Source organism: Micropterus dolomieu, linkage group LG22 (genome assembly GCF_021292245.1).
Source record: "Micropterus dolomieu isolate WLL.071019.BEF.003 ecotype Adirondacks linkage group LG22, ASM2129224v1, whole genome shotgun sequence".
Taxonomy (NCBI): Eukaryota; Metazoa; Chordata; class Actinopteri; order Centrarchiformes; family Centrarchidae; genus Micropterus; species Micropterus dolomieu.
In genome coordinates, this window is record NC_060171.1 from 19,108,986 (window position 1) to 19,136,146 (window position 27,161).

The window sequence follows — 27,161 nt, forward strand, 5'->3', positions numbered from 1 at the left end:
TTATACTGCATCACTATCTGCATGACTGTCCAACTGCAATATAACCTGATCTTAAAATAGAATGACTGATACTTCCCATGACATTTACATCACCAGTGACTCTAGCCTTGTACAGATGTGTGGCTGTTATTAAACAGTTTTTGGTTGATCAGTGTAAATAAGTTAAAGATGGTCTATTGACTCATCCATGTGACTCATAGTGTTTTTCTCTCTCTGTGTCCAGGTCGATACTCCAGCAGCTCTTCTTTGGTCTCATGTTCCCCAACCTTCTAGAGGCAGGTGAGCAAAAACAACTGTGATTGTGTATAATGTAACCATCACCCTTATTGGCAACCTGTCTCTTCATTTGATCAAATTTAATCCCGCTACTTTCTCACTAATCCTTTGCAGCATTTTTATTTATTTAACCTGTCTCTTATTTCCAGTGGAGTCTGCAGATGAAGACATACCAGATGCCATGTTTAAGGAAAGCTGCATCACAGAGCAAACTCAGTACTTCTTTGACAATGATGAAAGATCCTACTCAGGCGTCCTGGACTGTGGAAACTGTTCCAGGTGTGTGGGTGTTGCCGCATGTGTGTCTCTGCGTGTTTGCATGTGTGTGTACAAATCTGTGCTCCCTGTGCACTTGTACTGTAAATGGGTTTGCTTTATTAAAGAATTTCCACCCTTACTGTGTCTTCTTCCTGAACATCCTTCTGTTTAATGGTCTACAGGGATGGGTCCAGAATAGTGTTAGTTGCCTGGCCTCTTTCTGTTTTCCAGCCTGATTTCAGGCAGCTGTTTTCAGATGAGTTCTGATCAGACACAGATTACCTTGATCTGCCAGTGAATTGCAGAGGGAAGCACAAAAGCTCTTTTATCTGTTTTTCTTCCTTCACTATCTGGCTATACTTCAAACTCACTAATACACACATCCACGGACCACTGTACATTTACTTTGCTCTACCCTCCTTTTGTGTCAATTTGGGCTGTCGGAAGGGGTTAAATATGGCTGTAATTACTGGTTGTTACGAGTCCCACGTGTCTGGTGCTTTACTCCCCAATGTTAACGACTGTGGACAAAGAAACTTTCATGACTACCATAAAAAGCCAATCCCAAGAGGAGAGAAGAGGTATATGTGCACAAGTGCACACATACATTTGTGTGTATGCGGTCTATACAGTATATTGTATATGTAAACGCAATCTATTGTAGATAATTTGTTATTGCATTAAAATTGGAGCTGCATGATATTCTTACACCGCAGGTATATTACTATATGAATACTACATAGACTGTTTACCAGTGTGTGTGTGTGTGCGTGTGTGTGGCCATGTGGGCGTCTAGGATGTATCGTGCCGAGAAGCTGCCAAACACCAACCTAGTGTTCCTGATCACTGATGCCAAGGCAACGTGTTTGTCGTGTGACCCCAGACCACTACGACAGGCTGAACAACCCTGTATCCTTTCACTCAACTCGTAAAAATCGAACATAGAGTTACACTTCCTTTTTACTTTCTAGCCCTCCATCCATCACCCTAATGACAGCGGGGCTTTAAACTCTCAATACAAGGACACACACCTAAAGAGTTTGCAGTAGGTCCCCCCTGAATGTTCACGGGTGAACAGTAAACCATAAACCAGATGCACAGCGAAATGAAAGCCTGTCTCATATTACCCTCATATTAGATTTCTTTGTTTAAATTCATGTGGGCTGCATGCTGCCATCAGGTTGAATTAAGGTTAAGAGCAGGGGTGTGTTTATGTGGATGTACAATATGTATATAATATATATATATATATATATATCTGTATGACAGATGTGACTTGAATGTAGCTTCCTGCTGGTGCAACAGTACAGGTGTCGTCATCATCAGAGGTCACAACAAGGGCTTTTTGACACGGAAATTAAGAGTCAGCACATCATTTAATTGTTGTTGTTAAAAGTGTACTGCTGATGGATAATAGTTTTTTCCTGAGAGTGTCTGTTCAGCTGAAGGTCCAGATCCGTGCGAGCTGGCTCAGAATCCCAGATACCGCAAAGGGCCGGACGTGTGTTTTGACAACAATGAAAACGTAAGGCCCAACCACATGTGCCTTTGTGCAGAGAATATTGCTGGAAACAGCTCTATTAGTGAGGCTTCACAGTTGGCCTCAGTCAATTTCTGTGTGGGTTTCATCATCATTCTGCATAGATTCAAAGCACTTGTTGGCTGCCTGCTCTTCCACTCTGATCCATACCTGAGTTATTCATTCAGCTTATTTTTTATTTATCAATTTTATAATATATAATTATTTCTATTGTATTTTTTATGCATGCAATTAACACTCTGTTGTTTTTATGTCTCTTGATTTTTTTCACTCATTTGCCATTCTTGTTTTATAATTCTGCATCCCAATGGCTGCTGCTCTTGACTGGTAGGATGAGCCCTTGTGCCCAATCAGCAGAGGTTCTACATTGTGCCCTACAACTGTCTTGTTTGTACTGGTGCTAAGTTTATGGTCAGTGTCCTCACACAGATTCAAGCAGCTTCATTACTGACTTATTAATAACCACTATGATCTTTACTGTTCTTTGGCCATCGCCTGAATGGGCAAATCAGGCCCAACAATGGCATTGACATTTGGTTCCATGTCATTTAAATTTTATATTTATTTCTTTGCCATTCAATCTCCACGCTTCCCAGTCACATGGACTCCAGACTTAAAACATTACAATTCTATGGTTGTTTACTCAAGCTAATTGACCTGAATAACGCTCTCACAGACACATAGATAGATATGCAATTACGCATTATTTCCATATATTTATATATTTTAGGTTGCATTTAGCATTTTTGTTGTTTGTTTGGTTTTTTTTTTTCCAAATAATTTGAGAAAGAAATTGCCCACTGGAATAAGTAAATAACAAACTGTAATAAACAGTTGAGATTTATTCTCTGTTGCATTCCTATCTCCCTAATATATGGCTACATCTTTTTTTGGCATCTTGTTTTTTTTTGTTGTTTTTTTCTGTTTTTTACTTCAACAGATGGAGAGCAGATTGAGTCTTGGCAGTGGAAAGTGTTCGAAATCAATTCAATATAATAGCACTACACCACCATCATTCAATAATAGCAGCACAAAACTATGTATAAATATATCTGCAGCCATCTTTTTTATTTAGTATTGATAAATGCTTTGTCAACCAAATTTATTTCAGAAATATGTAAGCACATTTGGGTGCATTTTGCAGGTCTTTCAGTGTTTCAGGGAGTGCAACGCAACTGAAAATGTATTGCACCATTTGATCTAAATCAGTAAAACAAAGGAGCAAGGTGGGAAAGTCATGTGTGAGATCATTGTATCACCACCCAACTTTGAACAGTTTATAAGACGTCTAAATATTTGGAAAAATTATTTCCCATATCTTTGTGAACTCAGCCTTTCATTGTGTTTTGAAGGCGTAGATCACACACATAACAGGCCACTAATTCATGTGCCTGCATGTTTATATTGTGGAGAGGCTGTGCTGGGAAGGGGAGGAATGGCAGAGGAAGTAGATGAACAGAGTAAAAGTAGACCGCGTCCCTTTTCCTCTTTCCATCTGTCCCATTACTTCTGGTTCAACTCCTTATAGGAAGACTGATGTAAACAGAGGAAGCGTCACATGGCTTTCCTGTCCTTTGAATACAGAAGACTCCCACCTCTTTCTCCCAGGACTTTGGCATGCACGGATATCCTGAATACTCCCATCAAATGCAAAAAAGCCACACACTTTCTTAGGCAGGTGCATGTGCGTACACACACATGCACAAAAAAGCAGAAAGACGTCTGGAACACCTTTATAACAGAGCATTTAAATGAGTTGTTCTTTTGGGAGTTATGCTTGTTTGCTTGCTTGTTTGTTTGTTTACCAAGAGTTAAATGAGAAGATTTATACCCTTGTACAAAGACTGGAAATGGGGAAACAGCCAGCTTGATTCAGCACCCAGCCGGCCCAGGCATAGTCAGGCGCATGTTCCCCATAAAACCATAAATTGTCATTTTTACATGTCAGTTTTTGTGGGGAATAAACAAATGAGATATAATGTGTTCATTAGTGAGCCTGAGAGAGCTGCTGGTAGGAGGATTTTCTTACCAGAGTCAGGCAGGCTCCCTGTTTCCAGACTTTTTGCTAAGCTAGCCATCTCCTGTCTCCAGCTTTATATTTATGACATATGAGATAACAGATATGAGAGTGATATTGATAGTCTCATCCAATTCTCGGCAAGAAAGTGGATAAGGATATTTCCTAAAATATAGAACTATACCTTTAATAGGACAAGTAGGATTAGGCATATGATAAGCTACAACACAGTATGATATAATATGATATAGTAGAATTAAAAAAATTAAAAACCTCTTACACAAAAAAGTACTTAGCACTGTGTAGTATCTTTGCCTAGATATCTTTATTGTCTACCAGCAAAGGCTAACCTACCAATTTTGAGTGCTTGAAACGTGATCTATTGACACCCTTACTTTACCGACAGCAATCTATTGCCTTTTGACTTTCTTTTCACAAATGTGCTTATTGTTGCTTTGGACAAAAGCATCTGCTAATTGCCCTAAATGTAAATGATACCACAAGAAAACATACAATATGACCATGAACTGCTCGTAATTGTTAGCTGCAGGTGTAGTGATGATGGTGGTAGTTGTAGGAGAGCTACTGGATGAGGACAAGACTGTTTATCTAATTTACTGCCAACTGATTTGTCCAACAGGAAGATGATTCTGATTGTGGGGGAGGGACCTGCCTAAGCCCATGTCTTTGGCCAATGATTGGGCTCCAACTACTGCTGCTGTGGCTCATCACATCTTTACAACACTCATGACCCCTACACACACACACACACACACACACACACACTGATCATTATCTCATTTCACAAGAAGCCAGAGGACACTCCAGTTATGCCATCCAGAATGTATGCAGAATATTTGCAACAATACATTTTGATCAGCATTTCCATTTTCCAATGCCAAAGGGTGCTCATTCATGTCCTATTTGTCATTTTCAAAAATAGAGACACATTTACTGTGCTCAGCTGCACTCATTTCCATGATATACTCCTTAATACTCTCCTATGGTGCAAGAGTAAGAGCTAACCAAACCCTTTAATTCTGCCTCATTTGTTTCTCTGATTTCTTTAGCGGAGGTTTGAAGAGTGTTCCCACTATGCCAACTAAATATCATTCAAAGACTGTATGTGCACTGACAGCGTTGATTTGTGTAGTTGTCAATATTGTTTGTTGCTTATTATATTTATTGCATATGAATCATTATGCTGTAATGATTGTTTATTTTGGCAACCAGTGCAACTATGAAGAATATCCCTTTCATCTGAGTGTTTTTTAAATGTACTGTAACTATCTATTTATCTATAATTTTGTTTTGTACTCAAAATCAACTAGCATTTTGTGACTAGCTACTAGGTGTTGTATTGTAGCAGCATGTGGTCAGTACAGAGCTAAAGACAGCACCAATACTCTGACACCAAAGCTCCACACAGTACTAAGGACCACAGGTACACACAACCCTACTACAGAGAATCTGCAGGCTGGTTTATTTTAAGAGATTCCTCAGATGTGGGTGTACATCCGTAGTCACTGCATTAGCTAGATAGATAGATATCTTAGATACCTCGCTTAGAAATAAGTGAGATCAGAAAGCACCCATGTAAATCTATTATCTATTAAATCTATTAGGATAATACCATTTCAAATATGTTTGTACTTGGTCTGACAGCTTTGGTTGTCTTCAGTTTGAAGCATCAAATTCCCAGTGCCTACATAGTAGCTCAAACAGTCTGTTATCTGAATGAAGCAATGCATCAGAGTTGTATTCTTGCCATGTATGCTTCTATGCTAATGCTTGCTGCAGTATAGCAGAGAGGGTAGCCCTTCCAGTGAATATGTTGTGAAAGGGGCCAAATCTGCTGCAGTTATTCTCGTTTATGTGGCCCAGTCAACAGAAGAAACAACCAGTGATTTTGACTATGGGAAAAAAAATAATTTTCCCCCACGGTCAAAACAAACCTAAAACAGACTTGAGCCTTCTCTTTATTAGTCCTGTTTCTGTTACGTTTCTGGATCACCAGACTCAGGAGCCAAGATGACTTGTGAATGAGATCAGCATATCGAAATGACTGTTTTAATTGTTTTACTTCTCCTTGCTGTTCTCCTCTCCTTATGCTTGTTTCCTCCTTGTGTTGCTCTATAAGTGCTGTGAAGCAGATGCTGAAGGCTCAGTGTCAAACCGCTGCAATGGGATGAGCTTGTTCTGTGTTTGAATGCTGTCTATGCCCATGGTCAGCATCAGGGCCTGTTGGAGAGAACTTTGACAATATGCTACTACCAGTGGTAATTTTGCGTTGCCTTACTGTACCATAAGTCAAGATCAGTGTTGCAGTTTTTCTTTTTTAACTATATTAAAAATTACATTTGAGTTCTTTCCACCTCGCCTTAATGGTGACCTGCTGGTGTTGAGTGTTCAGGTTATGCCTGTCTATCAAAGTCGTGTGTTGATTCGTGTTTTACCCTGGGGGTCCCGTGTCTATGTGCAGGCATGTGCGTGTCCCTCCGATATCTGATTGTGCTTTAATACTGTACACAAATTACTCTTTTGTGGAACTTGACTAGCCTGAATAATTTTGTATACATTTGTACACTAATCCTATTTACTGTATAAAAGAGAAAATTAAAGAAAAGAAAAATGTTTATAATATGGTGTTGATTATTGTGCAAATATAATATATTCACAATAAAAGTGTTGTATTGTTATGACCTGGGGTGCTCCTTTTTTTCTGTCACATCTGGCCAGTTGCTTTGGCTCCACTAGGAGACCGAACATGTCATCCTTCCTGCAGAAAGAGACAGCTGCTGAAAAAGGGGAGAGCAAACACATCTGTGTTTTACTGTGTCTGTTTATGAAGTAAGTGTTGGTGATGTCAAATAGTCCTGTACATTTAGATAATTTCTTCACTGCCAAGTAATATAAAAGCATTAAAAAACAACAGCATTAAAGAGTAACTCAACACCAGGCTGAAAAGCAGTGTTTCACTTCTCTCTCTGGTTGAAAGTTTCTGTTTTTTGTGTTTTTTACAATTTTGCAATTTGTAGTTGGGTGTGGTCAGAAATATGCAATGTGGCATATGTAACCTCGCCCAACAGTGATGTCACGGTGTACTGACACACTAGGGTACACTTTTACATCACTGCAGGAAGGTTTGAAGTTAAACTAATGCAATTTTTTAGGGGTTAAGTTACCCTTCATTTAGTTATTAATATACTTAATGGGCTTACTGCTGATTGTTAATTAAATTAAAGGTAATGTGGATATGTTTGCGGTACTTTTATACTTGGCCAAACACAAGTTCATATAGTGCATACACACATTAATGTACTGTAGAAATGGCCACCCAGGAGAATACCTAATTGCTCTTTTGAAAGAAATCCATGAACTTGTTATTCTGAAACTAGTTCTGTAGAGTTCTTCCATCTTGGAGTACAAACAAGTACACACATGCATTTTCACATGAATACCAATGTGAGAAGGATGACAGAAGTTCCTACAAATGCAAAGCTTAACTGTATGTATGACAGTATGGCCAAGTGTCTCCCAGTGAGTTCTGACTGAGGTCTTATCCATTTGTTTCTATTTTTGTGACACCTCTGGCAACTTAATTGAGACAGACAGCTCTGCCTTCTCCTGCCCGGAGCAGCAGTAGGAAGCCAGATGCTAACACCAGAGTTATGGAGTAGTTATACATTATGTGTGTTTTACTTGATGGTATTTGTGTTTATCTGATGGTAATGTTAGAATCAATATGGCCACAGTTTGGAGAGTGCAGAGTATAAAAACGTTTGTTTTCCTTTGAGATGTGTCGGACTGGGAGGTCTTCGTATGTGTGCTATATAGCGATATAGAGAGGGGAGTTTGTAATTGGATACTCTTGTAAATGGGAACGAGGTCGTACCCTTTAACATGCCTGGCTTAAGAAGTTACAGACGCAGGAAAAGCAGGGACAAGTTCTACATCTCTTTTCAATTTGTAATTTGGAAGACTTCATAAGTTAAAAAACCACAATAAGAGAATGAATGAAGTCCATAATAAAAGTTTTTTTTCATTGTTATGTTTTACAACTTTTGTCTTTTATTTTCTGGGCCTCAATTCTTTTAATTACGACAACTTACAAACTTCATTGCTGGCATATGGGTCAACTGCTAATCACAGCTTTACTGAGTCAAGCACAGCTTCCCTTTTTCTCTGTTCTATTCTAACTTCTTATTTTTCCTACATTAGATAGTTGGCAGTCAAAAGAGACAGGAGACATGGTTGGAGAGCAACAGGGGATGAAAAGCAGTAAAGTCTGCAGGCCTTAAGCAAACCGTGGGATTGCAGTTATGGCATGTGTCTCCGACCACTGGCCAAACACAAAACAAGTCCATATTTTTTCCATGTTATTTAAACCATTTGTTTGGAAAAGAAAACAAATGAGCATTAAAATAATTACCTAATCTGTCTATTAAACATTCTTTATGTTTTCTTTTCTAGTTTAACTTGTTAAGTTAAATGTGTCTGCACATTACAAAACAAAGGATAATCATAATGAACAGTTTTGGCTCACCCTTGTTTTTGCATCTAAATGAATGGTTTAGATAACTGGGTTAAATTGGGGATTTGTTTAAAACTCGTCTGATTGGAAAACTCCGTTCTCACTTGTTCTTTTCATTCAAGATTTTGATTCAATTGTTCTGGTATTGTCATCATGTCAAACAGAACAATGACTCATACAATAGAGACATTCAAATTTGAGTGACGGGTATTCTTGTAAATTATTTTTTAACCACGTTTTTTTCTGCCCATCAGCTTTTCTTTTGGTCTGCTGATCCAACACACGTATTTCTGCTGAACACCATTAGTGTTGGGTTCCCCAAGAAAAAACACTACATCCAATCTAAAGTCTTCAGACCTGGAACTGTATGACTCATTGGTGGTAGAGTTAAAGTCTGAGAGTGGCTTTTTGGGTTTGTTCCACTAATTGCAGGAAGTGACACATAAGATTGATGCTGCATCAACAACATGACCCGTGACTGGATCTGCAAGGATCAGTGTGCCATTAGTAAACCCCTCTAAAGTTCATTAACATTATTTTGATAGTAATATGACGTCCATTTGCGTAGTTTTACCAGCAAGTGCTATTTTTGGAACAGTATTGCAACTCAATGACACTTTGATTGTAACATTAGCACTAAATTTAGCCCCAACACTCTCAGCAGCCTCTGGGTCATGACACCCCCGGGGCACTCAACCCAAGTCTGAATAAACTTCCCTTAATCTGGTAATTATAATGTGGTTTACATTAGCTGAAAGATTTTTAATTGGCACCGTTTGTTTTTTTCTAATTATGAAAAAAGTGTACACTTCCTGTAAGCAGCAACAGAGAGGTCACCGTTTTTCCGTCACCATAAAACACAGCAGGGCATAAGCATCAGGGTCACTAAGGTTCTGTAGTGTAGCTCTGACATCCAGTAAAAAAGCTAAACTAATCCCTTACTGTGCACTGAAGTCTTTTAGTATTGTCAGTGACTGCTGCATGACTGAGTGCATGGGTACATTTACTGTGTGTTATCCTGTACGAGACACATACTTCTACTAGAAACAGTATTTGTAAATAAATCTTTATGTTTTTATATGAAACTCCAACCTCAGCAAAAGGAAAATACAGATAGTGACAAATACGTTCTTAATCACAGATAAGGATACTAACTAGGCTTCAGATATTTTCCTGTGATTGTTCAAGCTTTTTGGCACCTGTTCTTACAAACCCTACTCAATCTGACAACAACGTAAGCCAAAGAAAACCATAAAGTATATTTGCAAAATGGAGAGAGCGAGAAAGATGGTGTTAGACAAACTGGGGTTGGAAAGAACACAAAACACAGACTTGGCATGGATTATCAGGAAATGCCACAGGCTTTTCCAAACCCATAAACATGACCACACACTTGTCTGTTCCCATTACCTTGGTTTTTCTCTCTCGTCTTCTCCCAGGTTGTAAGCATGCTGTGCGTGTGTCTGAGTGTGTGCTCAGTGTGATTGGCAGGCGCAGCACTGGAAAACTCTGTCCAGGTGAACATTCTCAACGGGACACATTCCATTCCAGCCCAGATTGAGGATTGATTTGTGGATTTTCTCTGTTTAGATTGGGGCCTAACATTAACCGGTAACATGAGGTGTTAGATTTGTGCGGGGCACGCACATTCACCAGGGTTAGAGAGTATATGTCATTGTCTTCATAGGACGTGGTATTTTGTTAAGTATGCTTATTAATATTTTTTTGTGAACATGACATTAAAACCACAAAGTATTTTACAGATACTCTATGAGTTTTTGAACATAGTAGCACGATCAAGTAATGTTCTTATGAGTGGGTCCACATTTTGTTTGTATGGTGCATACACATGAGGAAGAACATGCGTGTGCGTGAGCAAGCAGGAGAATAGATAATAGATCCTGCTGCTGGTTTCATGCTTTTCCACTGATCGATAGTTGGTGGCGGTAAGGTTGCAAAGCAGGAAGAAAAGATTGCAAGCTAGTAAATATGCATGTAAATGGTGCAAGACTTAAAATATTCAAAGAATTGGCCTTATAAATATTTTATGAGAAAGCAAATGCTCTTTAGACACTTGTTAGGCTTTAAAACTGCTGTAACAAAGAATGATCAAACCAGAACTGCGTTTTCAGCAAAAGCAAACAGTTGTTTTCTGTGAAAAAGCACTGAAAAAAGCCACTGTACTATCTACTCAGCATCAAACAGCAGACAGACACAGTGGCTAGCTGGTGAACATGGTGGAGCATTTAGCAGCTAAAGAGCCACATATTTCCCTCGGGAGGAGGTAGAGACCAAAAACACAGGTAGAAAGAGTCAATATTGAACTTACATCCACCAGGTGGACACGACTCCAAATTAATTATAATGTTGCTCCATAGCTGCTGGATGTGTAAATAACATAGACTGTATATAAGAAATGGACGTAGTCATCGTGACGTCACCCGTTGGTATGTGGACTGCTGTTTTGAAGCGCCAAGTTTGGCTGATTGAAGAAGACTTGAAGAAACTAGCGACTGAGACCATAAACTCATCAGGAAAGTGTATACTGGGGTAATTATTCAGCTCAGAAGTTGGATAATTTTCCCATTATTTCTAATGGAGCCAGACTTCTTTTTGCAACCAGTCGCCCCCTGCTGGATTTTCAATAGAATGCAGGTTTCAGGGACTTCCACATCGGCTTCATATTGTAGACCGGAAGCTTCCTGCTTGGTAAATAAGCATATGTTTGCTAACAAGTAAGACGCGGTCATCTTATTTACAGATGGGCCAACATGATAGTCAAGGGGCGGGGTCAAGTCAGACGCATTCTTTCTGTGTGAGCTTCCTGTGAGCTTAGACTGATCTTGTGGAGTTTGCAAAGATGTGATCAGGAAAAAGGTGGTTCCAACTTTGTGCAGCCGGAGAAAAAAGCAACTGTGGCCCCCACTAGGTTTTACTGTCATGTGGCATGGTGACGTTTTGCAGCGCCGGTGAAAGTTGGACAAAATTTCTAACCAGCATGAAGCAATGATGCCAATGATGACTCTTCTGGTTGCAAAAATTTATTTAACCTTTATTTAACCAGGAGAGTGCCATTGAGATTAAGAACTTATTTTGCAAAGGTGACCTGGAAAAAAGAAGTCCGGCTCCATTAGAAATAATGGTAAAATAAATTACCCTACTTCTCAGTTGAATAATTACCTCTGTAAACACTTTCCTAATGAGTTTATGGTCTCAATAACTAGTTTCATGTCTTCTTCAATACAGCATGATCTTCAATTAGTAAATGATGGTCCCACTTTTGTCCGCTAACTAGTCCCACAGCTTTTGACGTAGAAACTCCGTTCAAACTCGAAGTTGTCCGGCTCAATGACTATTGGGGTGCTATTACTTTTGTCATTGATATCTTGAATACTTTTCAAAATATTCAAGGTTTTCCAGGAAAGTTCTCCCATTGTAAGTGAATGGAGAGACTGTCGAAATCCTCCTCATACCTACTCCACTTTGAAAGCTCACCAGTTCAGCATACTTTCAGTTACAGACTTGATTTAAACTGTAAATTGGTCACAAGAAGTTAATCTATCAATGATGTATTCAGCTTTTGTGTATTGCGTGAGTTAGAGTGGGTGACATCATCACTACAGTGTAGCAGGCTTATGAAATCGTCTTAAACTTTTCTCTTTAACTCGCTGGCTTGACCACAATTTTAAGTCTTCATGCATAATATTACACCAGAAACGTAGTAAATTTTGTTGTGGATCCTTACATGGGCTTTTTAAATCCCTTGGAGTTATAGATTTGTCTCTGTGTCCTTCCAAAGACAAGAATAACATTGTAAGTTCTCAAATTTTTTCAACTCGCCAAAGTGGTCACTTTTTTCAACTTTATCCAAACAAAAAATACATCATATTGTTCACAAATGTCTTCTGCCACTCCCGGTCAAGTCATTTCATCGATATACGACCTATAGTTTAGTCTCTGGGGAGGTTGGTTTGAGGCAAAGATTTAGATAATTTCAGAGGGATATTCCTATGTGTCTCTGTTGTAGAACTGGTTACCTTGTTGACGTAAATTAGCTGATCAAAGATCAAAGGACTGGGTCCTCTGTTCTGATTGGTGGACTGAAGTTAAGCTATTTTCTGAACACCTGTCTGTGTCCTCTTCACTGAACACATACACACACACTTTAATACACTGAGACACAGCGCACACACATACACAAACACACAGAGCCCTCAAAACATGGAGCTTTAAGCTTTACTGCATTGGAGAACACATGTATGCATAACTGTGCGTGCGCACACACACACACACACACACACACACACACACACACACACATTAAAGGAGACTTATTAGGCATCTTATATTTTTTGTCTTATGTATAATGTTTCAGTGTCAGATGTTCATGTTAAACATGGCCAAAGCTCTACTCTTGACTCTTAATGATGTCATACAGAGCTGGTTTTCTATATATGGAAATTTGCCTGCAGCCTCAATAAAAACTGGCAACTCCTATGCTTAGTCTGTCTGTACTGTTGAGCGGCATAATCATCCTGCTTCAGGATTTCGGCCAATCAGAACACAGTGGGCTTTTGGGGGGGGGGCTTAAAGAGACAAGAGCATCTACTGCTTGTTTAAGAGATAGGCTGAAATGAGAGCTTGCATGGAGTTTAGCAATCCAGTTTAGCATGCTAGCTAGCTCCACACATTGCCGTTAGCTCCACCACCTCGTCCAAATACGGTCACATCCGGCGCCGCTGGTTGCAAATATCTCAACATGGCCTATCAGCCAAACTCAAAGCTACAACACGGCAGTCCACAAACCAATGGGTGACGTCACGATGATAACGTCCACTTCCTATATGCAGTCTATGGCATGAAGTCAAATGCCAAAACAAATCAGTTATTTCTTGTTTAAGGATACATACAATGTGTTTTTGTTGAATAACAGTGAAGGTAAAATTATATTTGTGAAGTGTGAAGGTTCAAAACGTAGTTAGGCAAGGCTCTATACAGGTATCACCTGTGTGAAGTATTGCTATCTAGAATGATAATAGCAACAGTTTTATTGATATTTAATAAATTATTCATAACATTTTTTAGTTAGCTCTTTAGTTCATTCAATAATCAGTCCACCCTCCAATGGACAATTAACCACAGCTAAGCCACTTAACTTCTGGAAAAGTTCTAGGCACAAAATCCAATAACTTTTTAACATATGACTTGATCGCTCATTAAAAAGTGAGTGCATCAACAAGTTTGATGTTGATATCTACAATAATTCAATAAGTTAAATTGCTGGAGAAGGATACACGCCAGCCAAGGGGATTTTTGCCAGCCTTACTGTACTAATGGCTATTTGGTTTCTTTGTTAGATTTTTGGCTTTTGGAATTTTTGTTTTGTGGGATGTCCCACATAAACGTGCTCACAAAACTGACACAAAAATTGAGAAAATGAAATATACATGGAAAACAAGATAGAACAACAGATGCTAGAGAGAGGAAGTTAAAAAGGTCACCTGACTGTGTTTGTAGACACTGCCTCACTGTCAACTTTGCTGTGCAGGACTTCTATTAAGAGGGGTAGAGCGCTAAAACTTTAGCAGCTGGCTTCTAAAGACCTCACAGAGCATATTTATGTTTTTGGTGTGTTTTCATGCTTTAAGTTACCTGTGTGCGTGTCTGGCGAATCATTCAGGTCGGCTCTGAAGACCCAGGCTGCACGCTGTTCCGCTCACCCTACGCCATGTTCACCATCAACATGTTAATTACAAGTATGAGGTCTGACACAGACACATGTGGGATGAAATGTACCTGCTGCCAGAGCAGCTTTTTTCCCCTCTGTTCTTTAATTTTACTGACCACCCGCTCTCCCCTGTGTTTCTCCAGTTCTATGTGAGTCATGCGGGGGTAAATTAGCAGTAAGCAGCAGACAAGACAAGCTGACTGTTAGCAGATGTGTAAAAAAAAAAATGAGGAAACACAGGTTTAGGCACTATTTAAAGAATTGCTCTCCCCTTTCCCCTTGTCCTCAGGCAGTATTTGGTTTCTTATCTTGGCTTAATTTTGTGACCATGCGGTAGTTATTCTTTTGAAGTGATAGATGCTTAGAATTTTAAAAAGTTTTTCACTTCAAGTGATTTTTGAGAACCTCTTTTAGTTAAAGTGAAATGTTTAAACACTTTACTGTATTAGATCTCTTCAGTGATTGTGCTGGATTTTGTGTAGTTAAATTCATTGTGTGGGGTTAGTGACGAAATTTCTTTTGAGTGATTGTCATTAAATTTCAAGCTTATTTAACAGGTCCCAAAGGGAAGGGTAGGTACTATTAAAGACTGCTTTGTTCACATAATTTTTTTAAATAAACACTGGTATCTAAAAGCAAGACAATAGTACGAAATTGTCCTTCCTTTACAATATACACTGTGTATGTAAACATGACCTATTTGGGTTGTTTTCCAGTTTCTTTCAGTGTTGTGCACTTTTGAGTGACGGACATCTACTGTCAAAGGGCCGGCACAATAGAGTGCGTGTGGGATATTGATGTGTTTGGGCGACACGCTTCATGTGTACCATGCTAAAGGATGTGTCATTTAAACAGTTATGGTTTGTATGGATATACAAACTCAGCAGGCCATTTTGCTGATGAATTGTTCCAAGATTCTGCCTCAAACGTTCACATCAACACCCATAAACACAGGAGGACTGACAGACAAAAGGCTGAATAAGGACTGTGTGTGCGTGTTTTGCTGAATTGAAATGGTTAGTGTGTCTTAAGACTCAAGACCTCTCAACATAATAATTGTGTTGTTAATGTCTGTGAGGTTGAAAAGTTGCTGTCTAATGTGAAACTGACTGCAGACTCAAAATATTTCTTGTAATATTTCTTTGTTTTACTCACAAAAGGTTATTTTCTCGAAAGTAAAATCACTTTTGCAAAAAAAATAAAATAAAAAGATCCCATGCAATTTCTGAGACCTGTATGACATGATGACATGATATACAGTTTTTAATTATTCAACATAACGGAGACGAGCCATTGTTAGTTTCAGTATGTCAGTGATGATGACAAAAGCAGCTGTCTGCTATTAGAGAGTTAATTATCTGAAAGAACAATCTATTACATATCGAGTGGTTTATATCTATTATGGTCCTCTGATCCTCTTTAAAGCTACTTCTGGGGCTATTTTGGTGACTCATTCTGCTATTATAATGAGCTTATGTGTTAAAACTTCAGTTTTGTATTTCTGTCCACTGCCCACGCTCCACTCTTTTTTTTCCACTGTCGCTATCTGAAAAATCAAATGGAAATGTGACTTGAAGGCACACCACTGGGCTGCATGGAAAAACAAAAACAAGTCTGGTTTTACACACGTCTTAGAAGAGGAGGCATATTTTCAAACTGTTTGTACGGACAGATTGTTTGTGTACGTAGTAACTGTCAGCAGATCTCAATTACGAGCAGTGACTACAATCGGACGCACTGACAACAGGAAGTGTGTGTTTGTTTAAAGGAGGATTTCTTGACACAGTATCTGTGTTTACAGCATCTGGGCCCACCACTGTCATCACTAACCCCAACACACACACACATACGCACACACACACACACACACACACACACACACACACACACACACACACACACACACACACACACACACACACACACAGTCCCTGAATGTATTTCCTTTCTCATTACAGTGAAATACCTGAGCCACCTCTGCTCTGCACTCCCACACTTCCTAACTTTGAGTCCCTTTCCACACTCCCTTATCTCTCCTTGTCTAAGCCGAACTATCACATTGTCTGTCCTCTGGTCCCCTGTCATCTCTTCTTTCAATTTTCCATTCCACTTCTTCTCTTTTACATAAGGTCATATGGCTGAAATCTGGAGGAGAGGCTGGAACGATTAGAGGTCTCAATAAGCTCTAGACACACACACACACACAGAACTAATACATGACTCACACAATGCACACAAAACTCCCAAACAAATCTGCAGGAAGTCTATTTATACTCCACACACTCCACAAATATGCACTCAGACAGACCAGCCTGGAGTACACTGGTCTATATTGTACCTCCCTGCTAGAGTCAATTTATTTCGCTCTTCATCAACACTCTCTCAGTATCAACTTCTTCATTCTCCATATCATCTCCATCTCCCACTGAATTTCCTCCCTCCATTACCAGCTGCATGAAGATATGAAGTTTCTGGCAATAACCAGCCACAGATGTGAAGAGTCTTGGATGGTGCTCATATGAGCGAGCAGTGGGCTACTGGGTCTCTCTAATTTCCATCTTCTAGCAGAAGCGGTGGCTCTGAAAACACCCACTGGATTCTTGCTAGGAGAGTCAGTAATGAGATTGTGGTGATGAGGGCTTTTTGTTGTGAGCTCAAACTGATGAAGGTTATCCTGTCATCTGCTGCTCGTTATGTACGGGCATGCGAATTTGTGAACGTGAAGGGAAAAACTGAGGAACAAGCGTGCATGTTGTATGTAAGAGACAGTGTATGTGGTCGCGTTGCATGTGTATGTACGTAAGGGAAGGTGGAGAAAGACAAAGAAAGAGAGAAACAGAAAACGCGCCAGTGAAAGTATCTGACTCATGGCTGATTGTTTATTATTGCGAATGACTCTGTGGTCCTCTCAGGAAGCCGCAGGAGCATTACTCATTGAACCAGAGAGAAGACAGAGATGGAGACTGTCTCCTCCTACATATTTATCCATCTATTCCTCTGTTTTGTTTTGCGCACATGGTGTGAGTTTAAAGAAAATACTGGGAATCCCCACAATGCACTAATTCTCAATCTGCACTGTACTAAATAATGTGATTTCTATTTACCGTGCACCACATCAGACTATCACGGGAAGACTGGAGCGGCACATCAGAGATGTGTCGAGAAAATTCTGTGGCCAGCACAGTGTCACGTCTCTTATCTCATGCTGTCATCGCTGGAAATAGAGATGACACTTAGGAGATTGATTGGGATGTCTTGTCGTCCACATCCAGCACCCCCACCAGTAACTTCACTACTTATCTGACGGGGGGTGTGGTGGTGGTGGTGGGGGGGGGGGGGGGGGGGGGGGGGGGGGGGGGGGGGTAGCAGCATAAACAACAACCCCACACACACCTCTCCAATCTCTTACTTCCCCACAGAGTTCCCGGTTGCTGACAAGTACCTCCTCTATCTGTTTCATTTTACAGCTTGGTGATCTTGGGGGTAAAAAGATAAACAAAGATGAGTGGGATGCCGCTGTGTGACAGGAAGATGGACACAGAATCAGCTGAATAAATACAATATTATTATTATTATTATTATTATTATTATTATTATTATTATTAGTAGTAGTAGTAGTAGTATTACCTCCCTCTAATTTATTCCACAGGGGTTCATAGTGTCTGTCAGAAGGGCATCTATAATAACCTTATTGTGTTTCATGGGATGTTTAAATTTTTGTGCTATACATGTATTGAAGATCTCTGACCAAATGCTTACATGCAGTAAAGAGATGCTTCATATGTTTTTATATTGTATATCTAAGTTTGTTTGTGTAGCAAGCTGTTTTATAGGTTAGCTATATGTTTTGAATGGGGTAGATGGAAAGACAGGACGACAGGGGAAAACAGAAAGAAAGAGAGAAAGAACCACAATCTACTTATAATAGGGGGTCTTCATTATGGAACATACAGTATGGTAACACACAATAGGTAATAGCCTTAACGATGACACACATACACATACACATACAGTACACAGCCGTATCATACAGCCTACTGTACTTAAAGGGCATTGAAATGATTGTGCCATATTTAACACTGTCACCAAAACTTTAGCGATATTGCATGCGACATTCAGGCCAATAAAGAACACTTAGTTGAAAATTGAAGGGAATGAGGATGGATAGAGAGAACGAAAGATACAAAGAGTTAGACAGAAAGAAAAGGCGAGAGAGGAAGAGAGCGATAAAGTCGCACACGCACAATGAGGGAGGGAGGGAGGGAGTGAGGCGAGGAAGTACTTAGAGAGGAGACGCATCATCTGTGCAGTGGTGGAAACAACATCTCCTGGTTGCAGTCCGACAGCGCAGCAAGCAGCATTTCCACTTTGTCTCAGAAACTGCTGTTTTTGTGACGAGGCGATGTGGATTTACAAGCTACTTTTCGGACTCTTCGTCATTTCTTGTTCTGGTAAGTTTGGCGAAAACCATTTCCACCTACTCGGATTGTTCTCTAACGTCTGCCAATGGGCTGGAGCTGGTGCTGAACGCTTTGGTTTGCGCTCTGTGCAACACTTTAACAATATAACTTTCTTACTTTATAATATTCAGTTGTATACTGTGCACTACACCGAGTAATCCCTCTACATGTCTTTACAATGTATAGGCTAATGTTTTGTTAATTGGAACATTTTATCTCCTTAAATAATCAGTTATTTGTCGCATCTACAAGATAGTGTAGTTTAAGTGTTTCTTAGTGTCAGAACATATGGGAACATTTCCTAAGTTGGGCATTCCTGGAAGAGATAGGACAGACATGAAAACGAAGCTTTTGCCATAATTGACGATCCAGCAGGGGCTTTTTAATCTCGACTCTTGTACCGCTCTGTGCCAGAGCGCATTACACCGCATAGGGACGCATCGAGACATCAAGTGAATAGATAAAAAAAAAAATAAACTATCCGTGGCCGGTAATAAAATCAAATTCATGGTTCACTCTTTCTGTAGTAATAACAGAGTGCGATATTGCGGCTCATTGCTCCGAGGCTCTCGAGCAGACACACCGCGGAGACCGTGAACTCAAGTTGAGGATCGGACACTACTTGATCTCTCTGCTCCCCTGTGATACTCAGATTGCTCACCACATCTCCCGAACACCCAGATATAGAATTTGAAACACCAACTCTGATGCCTGATGTCTTTCTGTTGTTTACATGATAGCCTACGTAATTCCAAGAACGATTGCTTTCCTACAGAAGCCACCATGAAGTTTTTCTGTGTTCATACAAGCTGTTGAATCGACTGAAGTGCATATAGGAAGGAATTAGGTAGGAGGAGAGAGGAGGAGGTAGTATGTATTTTCTGTCTAAATGTAAATGTGTAACTGGCTGTCGGATTGTGCAGAGATGCAGAGAAGCTGCCAACAACTGAGGCAACATACAGACATAGCACTGACTCGCCTTTCTCTCTCTCTCTCGCTGTGTGTGTGTGTGTGTGTGTTTGTGTGGGTGTCAGCCTTGGTCTCGTGTGAAATGACTGCGCATCCTATTAGGTCCTGTAGATTAATAATTCTGTTGCCCTGTGTTCTCAATTTAGCTGGGCTCATTACCACACTATCCACACTGTCAACCAGACCACAGAGAAGGGTTTGCAAGGGTGTTTGTGTGAATGTTTAATAATAATATAAATAATAATAATAATCAACATCATCATAATCATAATAATAAACCCGGCATATTATCTTGTAAGTAAAATTCAATTTAATTTTTCTGCTCACATTAAAATAAAATAATACATATATAAAGTAAAATAAAATAAAACAAACCAATTTATCTTTTGTAAGCCATAGGCCTGTCAGTGGCACAGTAGACAGGTGATTAGACTGTCACCAAACCATGAAATGTTTGGTTTGATATGAACAGTTTCACTCCTACCTAATGTATTTGTCCAATTTGCAAGTATGTGTCTGAACCTCTAAAATGTAAATACTGGTTAATGGACATATTATGTAATTGTGTATCAGAGGGGAGGAGAAATGCGCTCCAGGACTACCAGAAGACTGATGGTATCCGACTGGTTGCCGTGTCTGCTGATTCCTCCCACATGACCAAAAGCAAGAAGCTGAGTGTGGCCAAGTGTGCCAAAGCCTGCAGCCGCAACAGAAGACTCCTCTTCACCTGCAGGTGTTTCTGCACCTATGGAATTACCCTTTCAGTTACAGAGGGTTATTTTTGGTAACGTGGTAAAGCAACTAACGTTACCCCAGAATAAAATGGTGGTTTCTTAAGCTCCTTAATTATGCTTTTTAACAGATGGAATTTGCATTGTTGTCTGTCAGGTTTAGCAGGCCTCCTAACTGCTTTGTATACTCGTGTAACAGCTGTGTTAATTAACCTGGGATGACTTTTACTTCCAGAAGTTAAAGAAAACTAATCATTCACTATTTCCCTGTTCTCTCTTCCTACTTTCCTCCTTATTCTCCAGAGCATTCCTCTATGATCATAAAAACAGGAAATGCCAGTGGCTGTCGTTCGACTGGAACTCAACAGGAGCTCAGATCCAACCGGACTTCAACTACCAACTCTATCAAAAGAAAGGTGACTTCTATTGTTTCACATTTTCTCTCTACCAGCTGATAGTAAAGCGGTGTCTCTTTCTGTCACCATATCTTTATATATATCTTTATATATAAAGGCTCTACATAGCCATCACTTCCAATCAGCAACATTGCTTTGGTGTACTCCTTGTGGTTTTAAAATATATAGTAAAATTATTTTTATAATCGGATATCTATGAATAACTCAGTTTTTTTAGAGTAATTGTTTGGAATGATGGCATCCCTCAAGAGGAAGGCAAGGAAGGGCTAGGACCATTGTTGTGTTTATTGTGTCGCAGCACATTACGGTTCATTTTCTGTCATTAAGGAGTGTTTGTATAAACGGTGGAAACCCCCACCTCACTTGATCCTGACGAACCACAAAAGTGCGCATGCAAGCTGTGTAGCGTGTTCTACTTCATCCAAATGTTTTGCATAAGATTGGGAAAACAGATTCGGCTTTTGGCATTGTCTTGTCATTGTTAAGATCAGCATTATAGCTGAACATCTCCTTCTGTCTGTTTTCTTCATCATCCACACTGGCTGTGTGTGCACCACACTGTGATCAGGTTGTTGGCTCATCCCACTCACTCACTCTCATTTACTGTCTTTCCCCATCCTCTCTCTTTCTCTCTCTCTTTCAGACTATGTTAGGGAGTGCATTGTGGGTACAGGTCAGAGCTACAGGGGGCAGAGGTCGGTGACAATGAGTGGGATCCTGTGCCAGGCCTGGGCCTCTCCCATTCCTCATGAACACAAGTAAGACTTGGATGTTCTTTTCACCACAATGTCCAACAAAGTAGTGTTAAAGCTAACTTACTGTTAGTGCTGGCCTGTCAGTGATGTAGTTAGCTAGTAGCCAGGGGCTAGCATATATGTGTGTGTATGTGTCTATGAGTATGATATATTAGGGGTTGATTAGGCTCCTGGGATGAGTCATTCATCAGAACTGACCTCATTGTAACACTTTACAGAGTCACAGATCATTTCCTGCTGTGGCCCAAATGTTTATCTAGGTGTGTGTGCGCGCATGTGTGTGTGTGTTTTACTTGGATTAGAATCATATCTAATATGCAGCCTTTGGTTAAGCTTCGGGTACATCCCCCTTTAATTCCCAGATAAAGCTCATTTTTCAAAATGCAGGCATACCTTCTGATACAGCATAGCTCCCAACAGAACAAAGAGCCAGTTAAGTGGAGTTTAAAAACAAAAGATGCAAGTGAAGCAATGTCCTCTACAGGATTATGACACTTATATTAGCATTGTTCTTTAGTAATTGGCTAATAAGCAACAAGATAGTTGCCTTCCTTTACATATTCTTTACAAAAGTATCTTAGTATTTAGTCTTATATTTAGTCTGCTGTAGATGTTGTCTGTCTTAAGTGATTTGCCATCATGGTTTATGAAACAAGACAATATGGCACTAGCAATAAAAAAACACATGGCATGACATCCAATTAAAGGTGTTCAAAAGTTTTTCTTTAGAAAGGAAAGAGTATTTTATCTTTTCCCATCATATTTGTTTCAAAAATATTTGGTTCTATAGTGGCGATGCAGGACAATATCTGCTATTTGAAGGGACGACAATGTTGTAAAAACATTAAGGAGCACTGAGGGGAAAAGGCCAGTAGAATAAAGACAAAGTTTATCATGTGCAAGATATTAATAACCATCAGACAGCCTTACAAAAGACACATACACCTTATCTTTGAACCTCATGCTACCTCCTTCCTTATCCACTCCCCTCTACTCAGAGGTATTAAATGACTTTGAAAGCCTTTGTAGTGAGTTGTCATTGCAGCAGACGAATCAAAGAGGGTAGTGTACATTTGTACCTCCAGTGAACCTGCTTTATCAGACTGCTAATAATGTCTCTGTATATCAGGTAATTAATACCAGGCGCTTTGTATGTTTTATCAGTTGGCTTACAGGCATGTGAAACTCTGACCCACACACACATGCATACACACACACACACACACGCACAAGAACAAATTGCTTTTTTATCAGTGAAATGCTTCTCCTCTTTTTTGATTGCCCAGTAAAGGCTTTCTCATTTCTGTACCTGTCATTACCCACTCCACAGAAAGGCTACTTTGCTTTATCTTTTCATCATCACGTAGAAAAACACAGCTTGACTCAAAGACTACACTATGTCCATCATCGCAGTTGGTGACCACAGCCATGTGCTTGCCTGATGTAGAAGATATGAGTCATTTGTCATTGTTTTCATATCACATTCAGAACCAGCCTCATGGAAAGCTAACATTATTAACAACATCATGTCATCGGCAGTTTGTCCTATCTTTTTATCCTTTAGGGTTGTTATTGATTATTTTTACAGTTTTTACACAATTTTCACTGGTCATGTTTGCAGCCAGGTTACAGCCATTTGAGTTAAGCAGCAGCTCTTTCATAAATGAATATAGGAGTTTTCATTCAGATATAAAAAAAAGACAATGGAAAATGTGGCCTTGGTTGTTTTTCATAAAGAGGCTGCTATGCATGCTAGCTGAAATATTTGGCAACTAGTCTTGGTGTCTGTTTGTGTAACTGCAGCTGTACTCCTGACAGATTCATGTCTAAGAGGTTCAGGAAGAAGGATCTCCGAGAAAACTACTGTCGCAACCCAGACAACTCCACTGTTGGTCCATGGTGCTTTACCACTGATCCTCGACCACACCTCAGACACCAGGAGTGTGGCATACCACAGTGTTCACAAGGTAGGCTACACACACACATACACACACACAAAATATGTTTTGTATCCATCTGAGCGGACATGTTAAAATAATGCCCATTTCGCGTTGCAAATTGCCTCACCAATTGAGGCTTGATAGTCTGAAATGAGCTGAAGCAAATTAGGCAATCACACAGTGCCTTGGACTAAGCAACGCTGGCTCTAACTGAGCTCCACTCTACATGTGCGTGTGTGTATATGTGTGTGGGGCACAGGTTTTCTGTATTTGCTGAGGCCAGCTGCAGTTGTTTCCAGGTGTGTGGTTCAGTTTATGCTGTCCTCTATCATTCCATCAGGTTCAGGTTTTGTAAATAGTTTGAACCGAAGGTAGCTGGTGTTGGAATCTAAGAGGATATTAATCCCCTGTTGTGTCCTATAGATAAATTGTTATTTTATCCATCGCTGTGGCACTCATAGAAGGAAATTGTTGAGTTTGAGTTATGGGTCTGTAGAAGTAAAACTTGAATATTTATCCAGTTGTGATGAAGGAAGTTTCAGCCTCTATATTATATCACACAATATTACTGTCAGGCATTGATGTCTCCCTGAAGAAGGGGATGATAATGACCTCTGTTATCTAATCCCTGAGGATTCATGCTGTCAGAGAGGTTGTTTCCTCTGCATGCATGACACTAGATCACGTTAATGAGGAACCAGGCTGTGGTTTGATAAGACATGATGGGAACCCTTCTCGCTCTCCAGCTCACATATGGTGTCCCACTGTGTTATCACAAGTTGTACAACAGAGATAATAACTTTTCATTTTTATAGAAAGTCTGCGTTCATTGTGAAGAAAATGACTGGAAGGGTTTCTTCAGAAATTAGCTGGTCCTAATAGGAAACATACATACAGACACGCAAACATGGCGTGCGCAAACACACATACGCACACAGCCAGTACTGGTATTAAATGTGCTCTGTCATGACTGGAGTGGACTCATACACATGTGTTTCTAATCTGCACACTCGTCTGTTGTTTACGCAAAAGTGTGTAGGACTTACCATGCAACAAATGGTGCCTGTGCTACATCAAAGTGATCATCACCTTCATTAGTGTGACACATAATATTAAGGGCTTCCATACATTAATTGTATGTGTAAAATGTCTGAGCTTAAGGGAGATCTGTTAGTATTTATGAAGGGTTTTATTGCAAAATGTTAGACAAGAGTTTTGGGACAGAATTTCATGACCTAAAATGTATTAAATTGGATGATCCTCTATGTTCAAGTTTATTGCTTTGTCAACCCAAAGCTAAACTACTAAAAGTATCATGATTTATTTTACTCCTGTGTCTTAAATCATTTGGTTGGAGGTTCTTAATTTTTTTGTTAAGTGGTAAGTGTCTCATTCTGAAAGCAATGTGTCACTGATACATCACAGAGAGGATACTGATTTCCTGTTGCTCTCATTTCTGTGTTTGTGAATGTGTGTGTGCATGTATGTGTGTCATTGCTGCATAGTTGAGTGTGTGAACTGTAATGGGGAAGATTACAGAGGACCCATGGACCACACAGAAAGTGGAAAGGAATGCCAGCGCTGGGACCTGGATGTACCACACAAACACCTGTACCACCCTAAGAGGTAAAACACACACACTCATACGCACACATGCAACCACCACTGGGCATCACACTAAATTGTGCGTGCTCAATCACACTTAAGCCCACACACATGGAAACATATCATTTAATAGCAAAATGCAGGAGAATACTTTATGTAATAATAAGTTCATACAGTAATTCCATGTGTTTGTGGTGCACTAACTCTGATAAAGTGATTTGGAGTCAGCCAGTGTGCCTTTCCCTGACGGAATGCCATCAGAATCCAGAGTGTAATTCTGTGTTTTTTAGCAGCACTATGCTGGGAAAACGTTTCATTCTGACTTAAATGGCTTAATTCCTTTAAACTCTCAGTAGATTAGAAGCAGACTTGTGTCCAGCCGTGAGATAAGCTTATACGAATTTCAGGGAGGCCATATTTTTTAGTCTGTGTCAGTATTCTTTACGTGATCATTGTTTGTGTATGTGCATCTCTGCATTGTGCGCATGCGTCTGTGTCAATAGAGTGTTCCAGCTAGTTGGATGGCAGGTGGTCTGGATTAGCGAGGACTCGTTAACACATCCTTAATCATCCCAGTGTTTGTGTAAATGAGGCCCCAGTCTGCTCATAGCACTAATGTAATGAGAGGGTCCCACAGCCTGATACTGCACGCCTGGAGGCTGGAGGCCTGGAGAGATAGGGGGCTTTGGGATGACTTGGTGTAGAACACCTGTAGTGGGGTAGCCTGTTATCTTCCTCACTCCCCTGAGCTTTGAACAGATTCACAGATGGAGTCCTTGCACCATTCCAGTTATTAATGCCTCAGTTGCATGCAATGGTGAATTGTTTCTCCACTTATACTCTGTTTTCCCCTGTTTAGAAGGAAAATAGAAATATGATCCTCTTCTCTTATGTGACAATTACTGTTTTACGCCACTATTACTTAACTTTAGGGCAAGGAGGTGTGCTATGGGTCATGCAACAGTGTGATAGTTGTTTTGTGCCATGCTCTTTTATAGCTTTTGTCAGTACATTAAGGTTGTTATACTGCATGTTTTGTATTAGGTACCCTGACAAGGGACTGGATGATAACTATTGTAGGAACCCAGATGGACGCCACAGACCCTGGTGCTTTACCACGGACCTAAACACACCCTGGGAGTACTGCAACATCAAAGTTTGTGGTAAGCATGCTTACATGTTTGTTTGTGTGTGGTTGATGCATTAGCATTTGTCATGAATGTTGAGTGGAAGTGTATGCATGTCTGTGCAGGGGTGTGTTTGTGTTCCGTATAGACTCACGGAGTGTGACTGACTGCACCAGAATTTACAACTTCCTGCACCTTTCATTCACCTCTCCTTTGCCTCTTTGGCTGATACTATGTGAAACACACACACACACACACAGAGTTCCACTCTTAGGTTTTGGCTCACTGTAATGTCTTTTCTGATAGCCACAATGTTTATTTTTCCCCTGCGCCACTGCCCTGCTGTTTATTGTTCTTTGCCAGCTCTAAATGTGTCATGTTCAAACTGCACAGGGCTCAGTTACTGCTCCACATTAACCTCCTGACACACATACAGACACAATACCAGGGTCACAAACACTACAAGAAGATTGCTTTCATTACACCTCATACATGTCTGGATTTGTCTTCTGTGTGTCTGTACACTTATAAAGCTAATAAAGCAGCAGATACTGTATGCTCTTAGTTGACCTATAATCAGTGACAAGTCACGGAGACCACTGTGGTCCTGAAGAACATAAAACAGAGAGAGCACTGGTGTTATTGTTGGGCTCAGCTTCTTTCTCCCGAGTCTGTGAATGCCCTGTTTGCCTGCTAGAATCATCAGCAGTCCTGGCACCATGTTTACTAGATGGCACATCTCCATGTGGACCCAGTGATTCACTGCCCCCCCCCCCCCCCCCCCCCCCCCCCCCCCCCCCCCCCC

The 27,161-nt window shown here is 40.2% G+C and overlaps 2 protein-coding genes across 7 annotated transcripts in view; both read left to right on the forward strand.

Annotated features, from left to right (window-relative positions):
* Positions 1–6,736, forward strand: part of LOC123962189 (voltage-dependent calcium channel subunit alpha-2/delta-1) — a 70,675-nt gene extending 63,939 nt beyond the window's left edge. For 4 of the 6 annotated variants that reach the window (XM_046038165.1, XM_046038162.1, XM_046038167.1 and 1 more), the window contains 6 exons: positions 224–279; positions 426–555; positions 1,331–1,443; positions 1,977–2,059; positions 2,406–2,485; positions 3,603–3,809. In XM_046038165.1, the coding sequence (XP_045894121.1) occupies positions 224–279; positions 426–555; positions 1,331–1,443; positions 1,977–2,059; positions 2,406–2,485; positions 3,603–3,708 (568 nt within the window). In that variant the 3' untranslated portion in view covers positions 3,709–3,809. Of the gene's footprint in view, positions 1–223; positions 280–425; positions 556–1,330; positions 1,444–1,976; positions 2,060–2,405; positions 2,486–3,602; positions 3,810–4,731 lie in introns of those variants that run through there. The other 2 variants (XM_046038163.1, XM_046038164.1) reach the window with 2 other exon arrangements.
* An 11,950-nt stretch (positions 6,737–18,686) lies between these two features.
* LOC123962375 (hepatocyte growth factor) overlaps positions 18,687–27,161 on the forward strand; it is a 21,780-nt gene continuing 13,305 nt past the window's right edge. Inside the window, exons 1-7 of the mRNA XM_046038455.1 lie at positions 18,687–18,804; positions 20,356–20,515; positions 20,817–20,929; positions 21,573–21,687; positions 23,503–23,651; positions 25,130–25,250; positions 26,274–26,392. Of these exons, the coding sequence (XP_045894411.1) occupies positions 18,756–18,804; positions 20,356–20,515; positions 20,817–20,929; positions 21,573–21,687; positions 23,503–23,651; positions 25,130–25,250; positions 26,274–26,392 (826 nt within the window). The 5' untranslated portion in view covers positions 18,687–18,755. The remainder of the gene's footprint in view (positions 18,805–20,355; positions 20,516–20,816; positions 20,930–21,572; positions 21,688–23,502; positions 23,652–25,129; positions 25,251–26,273; positions 26,393–27,161) is intronic.